This window comes from Colias croceus, chromosome 17 (assembly GCF_905220415.1).
Source record: "Colias croceus chromosome 17, ilColCroc2.1".
In the NCBI taxonomy this organism is placed as follows: domain Eukaryota; kingdom Metazoa; phylum Arthropoda; class Insecta; order Lepidoptera; family Pieridae; genus Colias; species Colias croceus.
In genome coordinates, this window is record NC_059553.1 from 1,393,536 (window position 1) to 1,413,578 (window position 20,043).

At 33.2% G+C, this 20,043-nt stretch overlaps 1 protein-coding gene across 1 annotated transcript; it reads left to right on the forward strand.

The window, feature by feature from the left end:
- Positions 1–144: 144 nt before the first annotated feature.
- On the forward strand, positions 145–13,591 carry LOC123699059 (peptidylprolyl isomerase domain and WD repeat-containing protein 1). Its single transcript, XM_045645920.1, has 12 exons — positions 145–354; positions 636–796; positions 1,005–1,143; positions 1,473–1,560; positions 1,825–1,969; positions 8,401–8,580; positions 9,189–9,307; positions 9,922–10,114; positions 10,562–10,796; positions 11,182–11,370; positions 12,095–12,246; positions 13,141–13,591. Exons 1-12 carry the CDS (start codon positions 237–239, stop codon positions 13,282–13,284), a joined length of 1,863 nt encoding a protein of 620 aa, XP_045501876.1. The 5' UTR covers positions 145–236; the 3' UTR covers positions 13,285–13,591.
- Positions 13,592–20,043: the final 6,452 nt, after the last annotated feature.

The following is a 20,043-nucleotide window of genomic DNA, read 5'->3' on the forward strand; positions in this document are numbered from 1 at the left end:
AATTAAAAACTGCCCACCCTCAGAGCAATAAACCTTTAAAACGTAGTGAATTCTCTTTGATATACCTAACTCGTAAAACCAGTGATTGAAATGTCAAAACCATTCATAATCATCTGTCATAAATGACACACAATATGTTGAATGAGTTGTGAGCAGTTGAGCATAGTGGGATGTTGTAGATATAGAAATAATAATTAATGAAATAAAATATTTATAGAAGTTTAATCCCAAAAAATATGTCGGAAGAAAAGCGACCTGCTAGTCCAGAAGCGGGCAAAGAAGAAGAGGAAGGTGATAACTGGATAGGACCTATGCCTTCCGAAGCATCCCAACCAAAGCCTAAAAAGAGAAAAGGTTTATTATTATTGCTTTCTTTAATATTTAATACTCAGACTACTTCTGGTGTACAATTTTTATAATAACATTGGTCTTAGGGAAATAATTTTTGGGTAAAATGTCAACTTTATACGAACATTGTTTATGTTTGTCTTTGTATTTTGCTGCTATTTTGACGAGTCGCATGGTAGAATTATTCTAAATAACTACTTTTTGTTGAGATGATAACGAAAAGTCAGTAAAAAATTAATTATATCAGTTGCATGTTTATTTCATCAAGTTCTTTTTAACATTTTCAGTGTTGGAGTTTGAATCTCTGTATCTCGAAAATCTGCCCTCTTCTGAGACATATGAGCGCAGTTACATGCACAGAGATGTTATCACACACATTATAGTCACAAAAACGGATTTTGTTATCACAGCCAGTCAGGATGGACATCTGAAGTTTTGGAAGAAACAGGTAATCTTACAAAGAAAATTAAAATCTCATTTTTACAAATTCACAAAAAACCAGAAAAGTGTGATAATAATTAAAATTTAATAATATAGGATTTATTTAGAGGTTTAATAATATTTTTTAATAAAACATGCTATGTACTTATTTCCTTTCCAAGAAGTCTCTGCACTATTGAATATTCAATTTATTTTTCCCTGTATTTTCATTTTAGGAGGAAGGTATAGAATTTGTAAAGCATTTCCGATGTCATTTGGCATCAATCAGTCACATGTCGGCTAACAGCACAGGATCCTTGCTATGTACTGTATCCCCTGAGAAGACTGTCAAAGTGTTTGATGTTATTAACTTTGGTAAGTCCCTATTGAATAAGTGAAGTTGAAGGAAACTAATTATTAATATTATCTATGCTATGCGGTTTCACCTGCATATCAAGAATTTATATAGCTCATGTGTTATTCTAATAAAACTTATGTACTTATGTAGGAGAGTTTCATCCAAATCTATCCAGTATTTTTTTGTGAAAGAGTAACAAACATACATACATTCATCCCCATAAAGTTTCACATTTATAATATTAGAAGGATAAAGCAAAATATTATGCAAAATATTATTATTTTTTTTATGTGTTATATCATTTTATATTTTTATGTGTTTAAAATCTGTGAAATTTTTGTTTCAGACATGATAAACATGATTTCAATAGAGTTTGAACCATATTGCACAGAGTGGGTGCACTCAGCTGGTGATCCCATATCAGCTTTGGCAATGTAAGTATTACCTGAGAGGTAGGTTAAATAGTCGTATGGGTAATTATTACCCACAATAATTGTGACTTTATGTAAATGAATATTAAAAAAATGTGTTTTTGGTAGCAAAATCAGCCCCAGAAATGAATCTCTTAAAAGTATTCTTCACACATAAATTGCATTTATTTGTTAAAAAAGAGTAATAAATCAACTCTGATATGTTTGTTCTATTTAAAGGTTCATAAAAAAAACAGTTTTTGTGTTTATTTTTTTTTTCTTCCACAGATCAGAAAAAAACAGCAATAAGATACACATATTTGACGGCACGCAGACGACAAGCACTCCCTTGCACACATTTTCATTGCACCAAAAAGAAGTGGCCACTATCAAATACAATCCAGTGTTTGAGACTGCTGTGTCTGTTGATAAGGTAAAATTTTTTATTTTAGTAGGAAACAAGTTTTAATTTATTATTAAAGACACAAAATAAATACAAAATTATAAAGTAGAGATCGTAATTTTGAATTTATAAAGATCAACATGCTGCATCAACTGCATTCAATTCAACTCGCCTTAAATACTATTAATGTTCAAACTTTAATGAATACTTTTTTATTTATTTATTTATAGCCTTTATTGCCAATATTTCAGGTTACATTTTTACTTAAAACTAAAATTAAATTGCATTGTGGGTGTTGGCGTGTCCTTGTGACACAAAGGCCTCTTCCAACTTCTTCCACTCGCCACGTTCTTTCGCCTTCCGTAACCATAGCGGCATGGCAATGAATACTTAATCAAAATTAATTCTATGATACTTTTGTACTTCAGTAGCTGTGCTTCGCGATTTCACCCGCATTGCTCCGCTCCTGTTGGTCTTAGCGTGATGATATATAGCCTTCCTCGATAACTATCTAACACCGAAATGTTTTCAAATCGGATCAGTAGATCCTAAGATCAGCACGTTCAAACAAACAAACTCTTCAGCTTTATAATATTAGTATAGATTATAAGATTATAAGACAACCCTTGCAAAATTGGTGAAGTAATTAATTTTATTTTTATTTTTTATATTTATTTAGAATTTCCAACAAAGAAAATGAATAAAAAACTTCCATTTGGTGTATCGCTTTGAGTTTAATTCCTTCGACAAACGTTAAGATGACACAATACACAATGAGCAATAATTTAAGTACACATTACTTTCTTTAGCACAGGTTTATATTAATTACAACACAAATTTTATTATTAGATGTGTTCAATACTCAGACGCTAAGATGACACAATGACAATGCATTTTACAATTCGCGTGAACAAAAATATAAAATAAAGTGACGGTAGGTCGTAAACATACAGCCCACCAAGGACAAATTTTCACAATTTTCCTTAATACAACTATACCATACAAAACGTAAATACTAACGAACATCTTAGCGAATTTAACATCAAAACCAAAAATACAAAATAAAATATTAGGTACCACATACATAACTAGTAAGAAATTACTAATATTCGTATTAGTTTGTATAAAGAACAAAGTATGAGGCTTAAGACAGACAACAGAAAAAAAAATCAACATTAGTTAGTAACTGGCAAAAAACACAATTTAGAAACAGGGCGTTTAATTACATTGTTTTTACATTTTAAACTGACAACTCGCGTAATTCCGTCCAATCCGGGATGTTTTTCAACTATAATACCATATAACCATCTTCCAGGTGGAAGATCATCCTCTACTACTAATACTAAATCTCCAAGTTTAGGCTCAGGAAAAATATTATTCCATTTATAACGATGGTAAAATTGAGTCAAATATTCATTTGACCAACGACGCCAAAAATCTTGTGTCCTTTTTTGAGTCATTTGCCACCGTCTGAGATTTGTGATTTTAGATGTTTCGTAATTGATATCAGGGGGTAAAACCAGAGGTTCTCCCACCAAAAAGTGCCCTGGTGTCAGTGGGATTGGATTGTGTGAGGTAAGTTTACTTTTTTATTTATTTCTTTTTTATTTCTTAAATCTGCATGCTCTTCATCGAAATGTTTTTCTTGACATCTTTTAACGCATATTTTAAAACTTTCTCTTATTTCAAAACTTGTTATCCAATCCTTCTGGTCCTTTACTTCCTTTTTTTCTCATTCTTTTAATTAGTCTTTTACAGAGTGCAGTAACGCGGAGCAGTCTTCTCAAAGATGAAAAGCGTGAGTATATTTCTTCTTTAGGATCTGCTTCATCACTGTGAGTATTAATTAAACAAATTTTCATTTTTCTTTCTTCTAGATCTGTATCTTCTATTCGACCTCTTGTAAAATTTATATCCTTTTCTTGCAGCCACTTCGGCCCTTCCTTCCAGAGTTGAACATCCCATTGCGTACTGCCACGCGATGCACAATCTGCAGGATTATCCTTGGTAGATACGTGTTGCCATTGCTGCGGTTCCAGCGAAGTAATAATCTCCGACACACGGTTGGCGACAAAGGTTTTCCAACGACTAGGTTGTCCTTGAAGCCAAGCGAGCACAATTTGTGAGTCGGTCCACGCATGAATAGAAGATTTCTCCATACCCATGGCTTGAGACACTTCAAGTAGCAGTCTTGTGAGTAGTACAGCTCCACAAAGCTCCAATCTCGGAATCGAAACTTGTTTAATGGGCGCTACCTTTGTTTTGGCAGCGATTAATGCAACATTAACTTCCCCAATGGAGTTAACCACTCGCAAGTACACAACTGCCGCAAATGCAACATTTGAAGCATCGCAGAAGCCATGCAATTCGCGAACTTTATCATCATTATTGATGTTGATCCAGCGTGGGATACTAAATTTGGTAAGTGTATCTAATTCACTTCTATACTTGAGCCAGTCCTTCAGTAATTGTGGAGGAAGTTCATCATCCCACTCAATTCCCGAGAGCCATAATTTCTGTATAAAAACTTTGGCTGAAATTATTACTGGCGCAAGCCAACCAACAGGATCAAATAATCGAGAAATTTCTGAAATAACCTTTCTTTTTGTTACAGGAGGAGAGAGTTGTGGAAGTTTTACTACGTATTCAAATTCATCGGTTCTTCTGTTCCAGGTAAGTCCTAAAATTTTCATGATTTCATCTATTTTTAGTTTCAGGTTTTCTGCTTGATCTTCAACATCTTCGTTAATTTCTTTAAGTATTTCTTCGCTATTACTGCTCCATTTTTGCAAGACAAATCCACCTCCTTGTAGAAGTTGTGTTATTTCTTTATAAATTTGCTTGCCTTCTTCCACAGAAAAACAACCCGACATAAAATCGTCCATGTAAAATTCACGAAGTACCTTTTCAGCAGCCAGCGGATACTTCACCCCATCGTCGTGTGCAACTTGCTGTAATGATTTCACAGCGAGATAAGGTGCTGAAGCCGTACCAAAAGTAACTCGTAAGAGGCGCAGATGCTGCAATCTTTGATCTGGATCTTCACGCCACACAAAACGTTGAAAATTTGTATGTAATTCAGATATTTTCACCTGTCTGTACATTTTTATAATGTCAGCGACAAGACAAATTGGATATTGACGCCAACGCATTATAATGTGACGTAAGTCAGGTTGTAGGGATGGGCCTACCATAAGTTCGTCATTCAATGTGATGCCATTGGTTCCTGGACAAGAAGCGTTGAAGACAACTCGGACTTTAGTAGTATCCTTATCCTCTCGGATCACTGCATGGTGAGGTAAGTATACAGCATCAGCCAAATCTTCTTCATGTGATGGCACAGTTTCCACGTGACCTAAATTTTTATATTCTTCTATGACAGCAGCATACTCAGCCTTAAGCTTAGGATTTTTTAATAAACGATTCTCAAGCCGATTAAATTGTTTTATTGCAATAGCCTTTGAATTACCATATTTGCAATTTGGATCATCGGTTCGAAATGGTAAATGTACTATATAGCGTCCTGAACTATCTCTCCTAGTAGTTGATGAGTATATATTCTCACATTTAATTTCTTCCTCCGTAAGAAGTGATTTATCAGAGGCAAATTGATCCGATTCAAGCTCCCAAAACTTCTTCATAAGTTCGTATTCATCATTTTGATGAATATGATTGCACCAAATAGTGCTGGAGCTCGATCTGGATTGAATTGGACCCGATAGAATCCAACCCAGCTGTGTATTTTGCGCGATTAATGCACTGGGTGAATTCTTGATCAGACCTTCAAGCAAAATCTGACCATAAACATCTGCTCCAAGGAGCATGTCAATTTTGTTTGGTGTTGCAAAGAAAGGATCTGCTAAAACTAATTTAGATACTTCAGGACTAAGATTAACAACAGCATTCCTTTCCGGAAGTACTGAGGTGAGCTTATTGAGCACAAAAGCTTGGACGCAAATTTTAAAGTTGCAATGGCGTGATTCAATCTCAATTTCTACCCTCGCTTTAGAGGCAACAGAACTTGAGTGGTCACTACCCAAACCAATAATGGAGCTTTTGTGTGGAATCTTTCTTAGCCCAAGAAGTTGAACAGCGGCTTCAGTCAAAAATGAAGCCTGTGATCCTTGATCAATGAGACATCTTAACGTGATCAATGAGCCTGTGTGTGACCTGGCATTAACTAATGCGGTGGCAAGTAAAACTTGTCCACTGAAACGCGAAAAGCAGGCTCTAATATTATTAATATTTTTTACCTGTGTTGATGTAGATGCTGTTGCTTCCTTAGCATCTGGTTCTGACTCACTCATTTGAGGCACCGATGGGAGCGATACACTTTTGGGATGTAGTAAAGAATGATGTTTCTTCTTGCAAATACGACACCTGGAAGACTGGCGACACGAATACACATTGTGACCTGCACCAAGACAATTAAAACAAAGATTTTGTGATTGGACAAAATTCCGTCGAGTATCAGTTATTTCTCTAGAAAATCTTTTACAATTTCGCAAATGATGATAATCAGAACAATAAATACATTTTAAATTTGAAATATGAAACGCTTTCGGAGTAAAATTAGTTCTATATTGTTGAGTATTTTGTTTAGCTACCTTAGGATCAATAAATTCTAATGAACGTGAACGGATTTCTAAAAATTCTATAAATTCTTTATATGTTGGTAATAAATTACAATTTTTACTACTTTGCAGTTCCCACTGCTTACGGGACTCGGAATCTAATTTTAAACTTACAACATAAATAACAATAGTATCCCAAGTACTTACATCTATTGACAAATATTTAAGTGCAAACATACATTCATTGGTAGTATCTAATATTTCGCGTAACGCTGTAGCTGATTCAGTTGTTACAGTTTTTTGATTCATAAATTTCTTTAAGATACAATTGGCAAGATAATTTTTGTTGCTGTACCGATCCTCAAGCTGTTTCCAACATAACTTATAATTTTCTGCAGTTATTGGTATGTGTCGCAAGAACTGTTCCGCTTCTCCAGTGAGTTGACATTTTAAATAATGTAAGCGTTGAACGTCATCCAATGTAGGGTTACTATGTACCAGTGACAAAAACAGGTCTCGAAAGCTCGTCCATTCTGCATATTTCCCGGAGAAATGTGGGATAGCAATCTTTGGTAATTTAAAACCTTGTTGATTCGAATCTGTAGCTGTGGTGCTGCCATCTGCCGCATGATGTACATAGGTTGATTTAACAGTTAAATTAGCTCGAGCTTCCCGCAACTCATACTTATAATCGATATATTGTTCTTCACAATTGCCATATGTATCAGCTTTGACATAAGTAGTAGCGTTCAATTTATCACTTTCCGAAACTTGAATAATTTGCGTGTGAGTTTGCAAAAACTGAGACCAAAGTTCCTCAAGCGCATCCAATCTTGTCGATAAATACGCATCATTCGCTAAACGTTCTTTAGGCGATTTCTTAAAATTAGATCTAGCTTTTGTAATTCGTTCATATATATTGTTTTGCACTTTAATATAAGATTCCATCTTTAACAATAAACAAAATTAATATATAAAAAACTTTATAAAAATCTCAACGTGAAATACCTATTTGAAATATGTAATCTAATAAATCAAATATATTTACTATATAAAATCCGAAATAGATTTATAAATTCAATGTTCATAAAGTGACAATTAGGTACTTATTCACAGATTATAATATTTAAGTACATAATTATTTAACTATTTACTTAATGATCTAAGATACCTAATTGTTTTTTAGATTCAGCTAAACACGTAACCTTGAACTATATAACAAGTTCACATGACATCCATCTTTAAAGTACAAATCAATTATTTTGTAATAGCAATTAGCAAGTTTTATATACGATTTACACTTAAAGTCCCAATACAATATTAAAGTCCAATTATTACGATATTGCGAATGTACTCACGGTTTGTCCACTTATTTACTCACTCACAGCACTTATACACAAAATAACCTCCAGGTGCAGATGTGAAGACACGAAACACGATGATAGAACACCCAACTCGATGTCACGTATTATTAGTCGTAATCCACCAATAATTACTTCGATATTGTCGTAACTCCAAAGCCAGTATTCTCCAGTATCGTTTAATATTATATCTTATATCTTATATCCGGCAATCGTAAGGACCATGAATAAAAACTCCCAATGGGTGTATCGCTTTGAGTTTAATTCCTTCGACAAACGTTAAGATGACACAATACACAATGAGCAATAATTTAAGTACACATTACTTTCTTTAGCACAGGTTTATATTAATTACAACACAAATTTTATTATTAGATGTGTTCAATACTCAGACGCTAAGATGACACAATGACAATGCATTTTACAATTCGCGTGAACAAAAATATAAAATAAAGTGACGGTAGGTCGTAAACAGAAAACATAATTAACATTAATAACATAATAAAACTTATTTTAAATACTTCAGGCAGGTATCGTAGAGTACTGGACAGGACCAAAGCACGAGTACCAGTTTCCCAAAAACGTTCGCTTCACATCAAAGCTTGATACAGACTTATTTGACTTCCTCAAGAACAAGACATACCCCACTGCGCTCGCTTTCTCGCCTGATGGAAAGAAAATGGCTTCCATTAGTTTGGACAGAAAGGTAATTCGCTCTTTATAATTAACTAGCTTTTCGCCCGCGTTTTCAAAGAAGAACCCGCATAGTTCCCGTTCCCGTGGGATTTCCGGGATAAAACCTAGCCTATGTTACACGTGGATAATGTAGTTTTCGAATGGTGAAGGAATTTTTAAAATCGGTCCAGTAGTTTATGAGCCTATTCATTACAATCAAACAAACAAACAAAGTTTTCCTCTTTATAATATTAGTTTTGATAATTCATTATTATTTTTATACAAAATCATTTCTTGAATTGTAACAGTGTAAAATTTTAAGATTTAGCCATCCAAATGAGAGGATATATAAAAGAATATGAAGCATATAAGTAGAGTAAATTATTAAGTAACTAGCTTTTCGCCCGCGTTTTCAAAGGTAGACCCGCACAGTTCCCGTTCCCGTGGGATTTCCGGGATAAAACCAATTCCTATGTGTTAATCCAAGTTACCCTCTATATGTGGGCCAAATTTCATTATAATCGGTTTAGTAGTTTATGCGTGAAAACCATACATGCATACAAACATTTCCTTTTTATAATATTAGTATAGATGAGTATTACTTTCCTCCTAGAATATTTATTACAATTATTCTTTTAGGTACGAATTTTCCATTTCCTAACCGGGAAGCTTCACAAAGTCCTGGATGAGAGCTTGCAGCGCTACCAAGAATTACAGCATCAGACACAACAGTTGCCCAACATGGAGTTTGGAAGACGGTAATTATTTTTTACTATCTCTATTTTTATGATTATTGTAAAATCTCCTCCTACCCTCAAATTTGCACGCAATAATAATCTTTTCATTGAGGCATATAATAAATGATTTATCTTAAAATTAACCTTTTAGAAATTAAAGATTTTAACGGATTTTAAACGCGAATTATTCACTATTATTTTCCCGACGTTTTGCACATTTTGCAGCGAGCGTGGTAACGGGGAGACTAAGATGTTATACGTCTTGACGGTCATTCAAAAATTCAATTTAATTTATCTTTTGTTGGTACCAATTCCAGTTGTTATGCTTCATGTTGGTCTTATGTTTTTGGTTAAAAACAAACAGAAATAATTATATTGTGTGTAGACGTTGACGTACAATAGCAGCAACTAGACTTAAAATCACGCTCGAAAATTGTTAGTAATTTTGTAAGCGTAATACGCATATACAATTTACTTTGAACATTAATGCCTCAACATAAGGTTTTAATTTGAATGAATCTTAATGTTGATTATGTTGCATGATTTTTGACACCATTGTTACAATGATGTACTTAAAAAAAAACAGTAAATGAATCTTCACCACCTACATATGTATTATGCATTATTTCTTTCAGCATGGCAACAGAGCGTGAATTAGAGAAATCAGACGCGGCCCAACTCGCGAACATAGTGTTTGACACTAGCGGGCATTTCGTTGCATACGCGACAATGCTTGGTGTCAAATTAGTGAATTTAACAACTAATAGATGTGCAGCAACACTCGGAAAGCCGGAGAATTTGCGCGCGCTGCATTTGGCGCTCTTTCAGGTGATTATTTTTTTTTGCTTGACAGCTTGTTTTTTTTTTCTTTTTATTTATAGTGGCCAGTGTTGTGCTGAGATGTAGTTATGATTTCTAAAATGAAATGTGCTTTTTATATTTTACTAGTTTTCGCCCGCGTAGAATACGATTATATCGCGCGACATGGTAAAGGAGTAGCCTATATTTTTCCCATAGACTATTTGTCAAACCTACATACCAAATTTCATTTTAATCGGTTCAGTAGTATTTGCGTGAAAGAGTAACAAACATTCATACATCCATCCATCCATCCTCACAAACTTTCGCATTTATAATATTAGCAGAATTAATAGAGATTGTATAATATATTTAGGTATTGTGTGAATGTGTGTTGAAAGAGAATTTCGAAGTGCATGGTGTGCATATTTTCTGTAATCTGTGTTTGATATAAAATAAATATTATTGCTCATCCAGGGTCGTACGAACCAATCAAAAGTAGCGGCTACATTAGAAATGGAAGGGTCCGAGAATCCAACGCTATTGACCATCAAGATGGACCCCACGCTATTCTGCACGGCGTACAAGAAGAACAGGTTCTACATGTTCTCCAGAAGGAGTCCTGATGACGTGAAGAGCCCTGATGCTGACCGGGATATATTCAATGAGAAACCCTCGAAGGAGGATATCATATCGGCTACGGAAGGACAAGGTGGGTACAGATTTAGCTTTAAAAACTTTTGGTATAGTAGAATTAATTTTTTTTAATTCGATCAATGCAAAGAGCTATTTTATACAAGATTTTACAAAACTAACATGAGATGGTTTGGGAAAACTCTTTGGTGAGTGGTGTAAAAAAAAACAACAATTAATAATCTTGAAAATTTATTTTATTTAACTTGTAAATTTTATAAAATATGCTTCTATTGGTTTGGACTCTTTGAAATGTGTGGTGAAAAAAAACAACAAATAGTCTTGAAAATTTATTTTATTTAATTTATAATTTTAACAAAAAATACATCCAGGTGGAACTTACATTCAAAGTTACAAAAGTTATAAAAAAAATCTTGTATATAAATATATTTTTCCTTGTCCAGGTGTCCAACGACTCTACGAACAGGCGATCATACACACGTCTCTCGGTGATATTCACATACGTCTATTCGGCAAAGACGCGCCTCGAACTGTGGAGAATTTCTGTGGACATGCGAGAAATGGATATTTTAATGGGCACATCTTCCATAGGGTTATAAAGGGCTTTATGGTGCAAACTGGCGATCCTACAGGTGAGGTTTTGGTTGAAAAGTAATTGATTCAGAACATAGTTTCGCTCTAAAATCATAACATGTCGCTATAAAATAACTATGATAAAAAAACTAAACCCATAACTTGTAGCGCCTAGACGTTAATAGTAAACTTCATTAAACTATTGTATATGACATGATTGCTAGGATCACATGTATCGTTAATGTAAATAATGAAGAGATGTGGACCCAGATGCGATCCTTGTGGAACTCCAGATGTTGCTATGAACGCTTAAGATCTGAAGCTTGTAAGAATAACTTCCTGTTACCCGTTATACAAATAGGATGCAACCTGTTTTAAAATTCGACCACATTTACCATACTTTTGTAGTTTTGTTATCAAAATCAGATGATATACCTTGTCAAATGCGTTACTGAAGTTCGTGTAAACTGCGTCTATTTGGTTGGTGGAAAATATGTTTGTGAACTCGCAATGGAGCGAATATGGCGTCGTTTTGTTGTTTAAGCATTTTCTACTTACTCCGATGTGGAAGGGAAGGAAGGGCGTTATTGTCGCTCCAGATTCGGGCTCTTTAGCCACGAACGACACTGCCCTAAATCATGACCGATTAGGAAAATTGCAACGCTAATAAATTAAAATTTAAATGTAACTGCATAATATATGATGCAGATCAAATAGGCCAACGACGACGACTTACTCCGAATATGGAACACCCTGTATGACTTAAATGATGAATTATTCCAGGCACGGGCAGCGGTGGTGAGAGCATATGGGGCGGCGAGTTCGCGGACGAGTTCCGTCCGCAGCTGAAGCACGACCGGCCCTACACCGTGAGCATGGCCAACGCGGGGCCCGACACCAACGGCAGCCAGTTCTTCATCACGCTCGCGCCCACCGTGAGTGTGTCCATTGCCTCAATGATCTCAAAAAGAACCCAGTTTGCGGATATATGGTGCTCATTGTTGTCGGCTTGCTTGAGCTTTTGTGAAAAAAATCGATTTTTTTTAAATACTAGCAATCAATTACTGTTATTTGTAAATTGTAATTTGATTTTATTTTATTTTTTGTTCATAATGTAATTTATGTAATGTGCTATAATTATTGTAATTGGTATAATACCGTTTCAATCCATACTATATAATATTATAAATGCGAAAGTAACTCTGTCTGTCTGTCTGTCTGTCTGTTACTCAATCACGCCTACTATTGAACCAATTTTCATGAAATTTGGTATGGAGATATTTTGATAGCCGAGAAAGGACATAGGCTACTTTTTATTGCGAAATATGTACCACGGGCGAAGCCAGGGCGGACCACTAGTTATAAATAAATAAAATACCAGCCCGTCACCAGCTCATCAGTTCGAGACCGAACTGGTCTCACCATCAACTTCAACACTATCATCATTGTAATCGTCATCATATTTAACTTCACCATCAGCAATATAAGCCCTATTTTACTCATTACCCTCATTATAACAGCTTTATCATTATCTAAAAAATTCGACTCAACTTCATTATTATTTTCTTCTTAACTTAAAAATAAATCATCTCCTTTTATAGTAACTTCTTTTTGAAAATATAGCGTATAGCAATTATTTATAAAATATCAGGTGGAGTCGGCAGATTCCATCATGTTCGACTTTGTTAAAAAGTAGTCTGGGTGATAAACCAGTTACAAGCAGTTACCAGACTATAATTAATATCTGTTCCAAATTTCAACCTTTTATGCTCACATAATATGTTCGCACTTATAAATGAATAAATTAATAAAAATTTTTTTTATTTCAGCCCTGGTTGGACAACAAGCACACAATATTTGGTCGTGTTATCCGCGGCATGGAGGTGGTCCAAAACATCGGAAGTGTAAAAACGAATCCCAAAACTGATAAACCATATGACGACGTGAGAGTTATATCTGTTACTGTGAAATAAAAATAAAAATTAGTATGGATGTGATTTGCAAATCAATAAAATCATATTCAAAAATAATATGGTTGTAATTCTGGACTACTCTATTGTAATAATGCTGTAAAGTCATGAAACAAATGACTTAATTGACACATTATAACGCAATTTTACAATTTTAATAGAATAAAATTACAAGACAGGAATAATAATTGTGAACCTCAAGAATAAGAGATAAAAGACGTAAGATTGTTTTCGATTGAGAAGTTGTAGATAATTAACTGTGAATAAGTTATTTTAATATTGTATGTATAAGAATAAAATATTTTGTACATTTTTTTGTTTTATTTTTCTTGATTTTATAAGTTAAATAATCCTTGTTCGTTGCTAAGAAGTGCGATATATATATTTCCTGAATAAAATTGAAGGAATTATGAAAAATATTTTAAGCAATTTGGTACTGATTTCTATGAAAACGAGGTAAAACTACATATTTTGATTTTTGAAAATAATAAATAGTATGCGTGCAATCGATAATGTCTTTTACCTGTATGCACAATCTGATATCACTGCAAATAAAATCGTATCTTTTGTTTTGTTGACATCAATACCAAGCGCGGATCCAGGGGGGGTCATGGGGTCATGACCCCCCCCCTGGGCTAGGTCCACGACCTAAGTGGACCACTAATTAAATATTAACTTTTTAATTTAACAAAGTAATATTGTTCAACATGATGTTTTTATTAACTTTTGAAACATAAAAGTCTAGAACAATGAAATCAATTACAAACGGAAGAGAATGTAACAAAAATTAGAGGAAAAGTTATTTACGGTCGATCTGGGGTTGGGATTTAAGGACAAAAAACAGGGTTTCTCGATTTTCAAAAAAAACTACAACTGCGGAATAAAGTTAAATGCAGGTGAAGTTGTAGGTAATACAAATATTTTTACAACTTTTGCTGTTAGGCACACTTTTCTCACAAAACCTCAAATATCAACATATACCTATCCCAGTTCGTAGATAAGACATAAAATAGCAAAATTTTTTTTAAACGAAACAAGGCTAAAGTTTCGAAATCAGGTCAATTTATATGGTAAATAACAATAAAAAATACAAAAAATTAGGACAAAAAAACGGCCAAGTGCGAGTCGGACTCGCGCACAGAGGGCTCCGAACAAACTTATTTTATTATTATGTCGTATCGTTTAATTTTGCTTTTAGCAATTTTTTCTTTATCTGTGCTATTAGATATTATATATATATATCTGTGATATTAGTTGCCTTTAACCAAATTTTAAGACTCTTACTCTGTTTTCACGGGAAGTACTTACCTTGTAGGTTTTGATTCCCTTGCAATTAGTTGCGAGTTTCAGAATACCTATGCGGTTTTAATTGCTATGGAATCAAAATTTAAATAACCATGCCCTGTGTTTCAATTTCATAAACACACTGTAAAAACACTACAATAATTGACGTTATATTGACTTAGCGTTTTGGTTTAAAGTCCAAAAATCGACCTCAGTTCAAGATTTTTTTGTAAAAAAACCTGATTGTAAAATAAACAAATAAAAACAACCATGCCCTTTATCATATTCGAAACTTTAATATACATTTTTTTTAGATATGTACATTAAGAATCTAAGAAGAAAAACGGTTATAATTACTAGAATTAATTTTCGGTATTAAAAGGGAATTCTACCCGATTCAAGCCTTAAAGTTAGTATAGGAATTTTTCCTTTTTCTCAGGAACGCGTATCAAGCTGAAATTTATATCGTATACTTAAATCTTCAGTCCCTTGATGTTGTGAAAAAAATAAAACTTATAAGCCAACGCAATCAAAAGATACAGCCATAAATGCTGAAAATTTTCGCAAATTTCGACATTCGCAAGGAAATCAAAACCTACAGGGTGCTTCCCATGAACACAGACTCTTGAAATTTGATACAAAGTAACATCTTATAACACAGATATAGGAGTAATTACGAAAAACATAAATTTTTAATAACATTATGAAAAAAAAATATTTTTAATAATTTTAAACTTACAACCTCTTTACTCATGAACGCTTACATGTATTTAATTGATATTCACATGAAATACTCAAGTCTATATAGACTAAAATCAAATTTCTATGTCAACGCAATCAGAAGCCGTAAATGCTGACAATTTTCGCAAATTTCGACATTCGCAAGGTAATCAAAATTCAAAACCTACAGGGTACTTCCTGTGAATTCACAATCTTGAAATTCGGTACGAAGCAACATCGTATAGCACAGATAGAGGAATAATAACAAAAAAAAATAATAATAACATAATATGTATGACAAAAATCTTTAATAACTTTAAAGTTTGTCTATCTGTCAAGATCCTTTTTCTCAGGAACTTGAACGCGTGGATACCTCCACACTGATATTTATATCAAAAAGGTACTTAAATCTAGGGTCCCTTCAAGCTGTGACAAAATCAAACTTATTACCCAACGCAATCGGAAGATACAGCCGTTTAAGCTACAAATTATCGCAAATTTCGACATTTGCAAGTGTCGCCAGGAATCAAAACCTACAGGGTACTTCCCGTGAACACAGAATCTTGAAATTTTATAAATAATTTAGAAGGTTACGTCTTATAGCACTTACAAAAGGAAAAATTTGCAAAAAGCATAAATTTAAAGTTAAAACATAAAAAAATGTTTGTACGGAACTCATGGTGCGCGAATCCGACTCGCACTTGGCTGTTTTTTTTTTTTAATCTAACTACTATCTACGTATCAATTAAATTTATCAAAATATAGCTTTTGTAACTCGACTACGACTATGTGACCCCCCCCTGGCACTAAAGCTGGATCCGCCCTTGATCAATACAAATTCAAATAACAATCGTTCAAAAATATTATACAGGGTGTAATCGTTAAGTGTGCACAGGCGGTTTTTCCGTAACTATTACAGATAACAAAAAACTTTAAACTGTTATCGAAAGTACTTAACCTAATGAGTAAAATGGCCGTAATAAATTTTTAAAAATAAATTGAGAAATATCAAAAAAATTATCTTAAAACCCTCCCATGAAATATGAATATCCCATATACATTTAATATGAAAGATTTTAGCTTTCTTTTTCTTTTTTTGGTTTTCTGATTTAATTACTTCGCAAATTTGAAGGGAAGTTCATTTAGAAACTTTAAATAGAGCTCCTCATTGTATTGCACAATGAGGACATCATTTCGAAAATCTGCTATGGATACAAAATGTATGGGAAATCAAATGTATGGGAGCATTTAATGTAACATTTTTTTGGATATTTCTCGTTTTATTTTTAAAAATTTATTATGGCCATTTCACTCATTAGGTTAAGTACTTTCAATTTCAGTTTAAAGTTTTTTAATATCTGCAATACTTACGGAATAAATTGCTTGTGCACACTTAACGATTACACCCTGTATAAATTTCACGTGTATTGGCTTAATTAAAATTTAAAATGCGACATTTATACTGTTTCATGTTTCTTGAATTTTCAAACCTTAACTAGAACCGATTTTAATAAATTTTGTTAAGTAATAGTTTAGTTATTAACCACAAACTAACTATTAATTAAGATTTGAAAGGAAGAACATTGTATTATTTTTTTACTTGATGCATTTCTTCGTATAAATTTGTAACTTGATTACTTGAGGGTGATTGAACCCCTGGCTGAGTGGTAGTGTGAATAAATGATGTTCATATTTACTTTTAAAACCAATAAAGTTGTTTATAAATATACAATATTATGAACAACGTCTTGTTTTTGTTATTTTTTATATTAATCTAGCCGCTGCGCTCGTCTCAACTCCACAAAAGTGACCCGGGATAAAAACAAAATAAAATAAGGCCAATTGTGATAAGTGACTAAGGAAAAGCTCTCTGCTATATAGTTATTTTTTTTTAATCGGTCCCGCAGGTATTAAATGTACATCTTGCGTATTAAATGCTTAGTGCGTGCTGCGATAAATATTTGCGCAATTTTTATCAGTTGAATTCAGTTTTCAACCGAGAAACACAAGTAATAATTAAAGCTAAAATACACCCATAAATTCATTGCTTGTACCTAAGTACCTACATGAAATTATTGTATTGTTATCGGTCTTTGATAAGTGTACAAAGTTTGTATTAAACCTATTCATTTAGAGATTTCTTTTGATGATCATTGAAAAACAGGTGCGAATTATCGATTATAATATTCTACTTTAATAAAATGTATCTAGATTATTAATTTACTTGAAAATAATATTAAAAAACACTAACGCCATCTATTGTCGACGGGAAAAAATTCTTCTACACACCCACATCTACGACATCTAGTGTCAAGTAGAAGCATTGAATTTAGCTGTCGTTTCGTTTAAGAAAACTAGATGGCGCTAATATTTGCTTTTTTTAAATAGTTAAAAAACGGTTGCGCACATAATATTAACTTTTTTTAATAATTTTGTGTAAAATTTTCATTTGAACGTAAATAATAAATAAGGGTAATTAAATAAACAGAACTTTAATTAGATAACGCCATCTGTTGTCAAAAGGAATTAAATCTTTTTATATAAGAGACATCTAGTGTCAAGTAGAAGCATTAAATTCAACTATTTCATCTCATTTAAAAAAAGTAAATGGCGCTATAATTTATTTTATATTTTGTTTGTATGAAAAACAGTTACGAAATAACGCTCTTTTTAATAATGTTATTTGATATATATATGCTTAAATTGCAATGTTATAAGACAAAATATTTTTATTAAAGACAGCGCCATCTATTGATGATAGGATTTAAATTTTTTAAATAAGAGACATCTAGTTTTCAATAGAAATTCGTCGTTTCATTTAACTTATTGTAGACTAGTGGTCCGTCCCGGCTTCGCCCGTGATATATGTTTCGCAATAAAAGGTAGCCTATGTCCTTTCTCGGGTATCAAAATATCTCTATACCAAATTTCATGCAAATTGGTTCAGTAGTTTAGGCGTTATTGAGTAACATATAGACAGACAGACAGAGTTACTTTCGCATTTATAATATTAGTAGGTATGGATTTCAAAAAACTTTAAACTGATATCGAAAGCCCTTTATCTAATGAGTAAAATGACAATAATAACTTTTTAAAAATAAAACTTGTACAGCATCTACTGATACATATATTTTTTTTTTTCATTGTAAATTTGCGAATTACCTAATAAAAACCAAATCCCATACCTAGGTATATTGATATATTCTAACACCTATTTTTTGTTATTAGAATTTTCCATTTATATTTTAAACTTTTGGCAAATTTGTTAATGCATGTCAACAAATTTTGTTTTTCAATTAGGTACAGCTACCTACCTACCTAGTTATAATTATTTTTATCGTAGGCGGTGTTTACTGGTGCCGAAATAAAAAGTTCCAATTAGGTAGGTATATCTTTTCAAACTTGATAGTTACTGTATGATACATCCCAAGGAGGATCATAATAATTATGTATTTTAAAATCGGACACCGTTAATTAATTAGGTACTTAAAAAATATTCAAATTAAAGGTCAAAATAATAACAACAAAGTGTTCCATAATTGAAGAATTTTAGATGCATTTTATTTTCCTTCTTATTGCTGGACTTTTATCTTTGAAAGCGAGAAGGATGCATGTATCTCGCTCGCTCTCATGTAAGCAGTATGTCCTCCCCCCGCGCGCCGCCGTCGTTTATTTCCTCGCGCCCGACAGTTTGGCGCGACTACCCCGCCTCCGCCTCGCCTCCTATTGACTGCGTTTCCATTATAGCTTTTTGATATAAAAATAATATCCCATTTTTTATTATCACAGATTAAGCAAAATGAATGTAATTTTAGATTATAAAATGGATGATTAGATTAAGATATATTTGAATATGTAAACATATGTATATCGTATTTCATTTGTACATTAAGTATTTTTATTTTTTATATACATATACCCATTACCCACCTAACTATCTTCACTTCAGAAAGTAATAATTATGATCGATGTTTCATAATTATTAATTGTTTGAATCATTACATTACTACAATCTACATAATATTTATTACGCATATGGGAAAATATGTACCTAACAGCTACTTAATTTAAAAAAAATGCTTATTACTGTTTTTGACGTGACAACGTCTTATAATTCGATAGAGCCGGTTGCACGCGCGAAAAAACATGACTCATGCGGCGTTACCTCGCTCTGAGGCGTGTAAGGCTTGAAGTGCAAGCGAGAGCGCGGAACGAGCGACAAAGAAGCACAATCGGACGTTGTCACGTTCAACTATCGTCAGTAAACCGACTTTACGGTCACGTAATTTTTTGTTTAGGTGGTAATACACCATTTCTTAAAATAAAAATTACATCAAAGTTTTTCAAATATTTAATAATTTCTTTGTGTTTAAGATTTCTAGTGATTATCAGAACCTTTTCAAAAGAGAATTTCCCACACTATCCTGATATAATTATTACTTTATAAATAAGTAAGTAATCCTCTTACATTATTCAACGAAGAAAGGATCAGTGAATGGTTTAATTTTTAAGCACAATAATTAAAAGTTAATGCAATAAATCGTTATCGCGAGTGTAATGGAAACAGTGCCGTCGATTCTCAGTAATCGCACCAAGTCGTAAACAGCCCGCTGTGGCCTCGCGCTTCGTTACGATCCGTGTGCCCACCAATAGCACGCAAGTTTCGCGTCATATAGCGTCATATTCGGCCAATAGGACGTCGAAAATTTGACGCTAACGCTAAAAATAGCTTATCTGAGTCATGGAATAAAAGCAGTG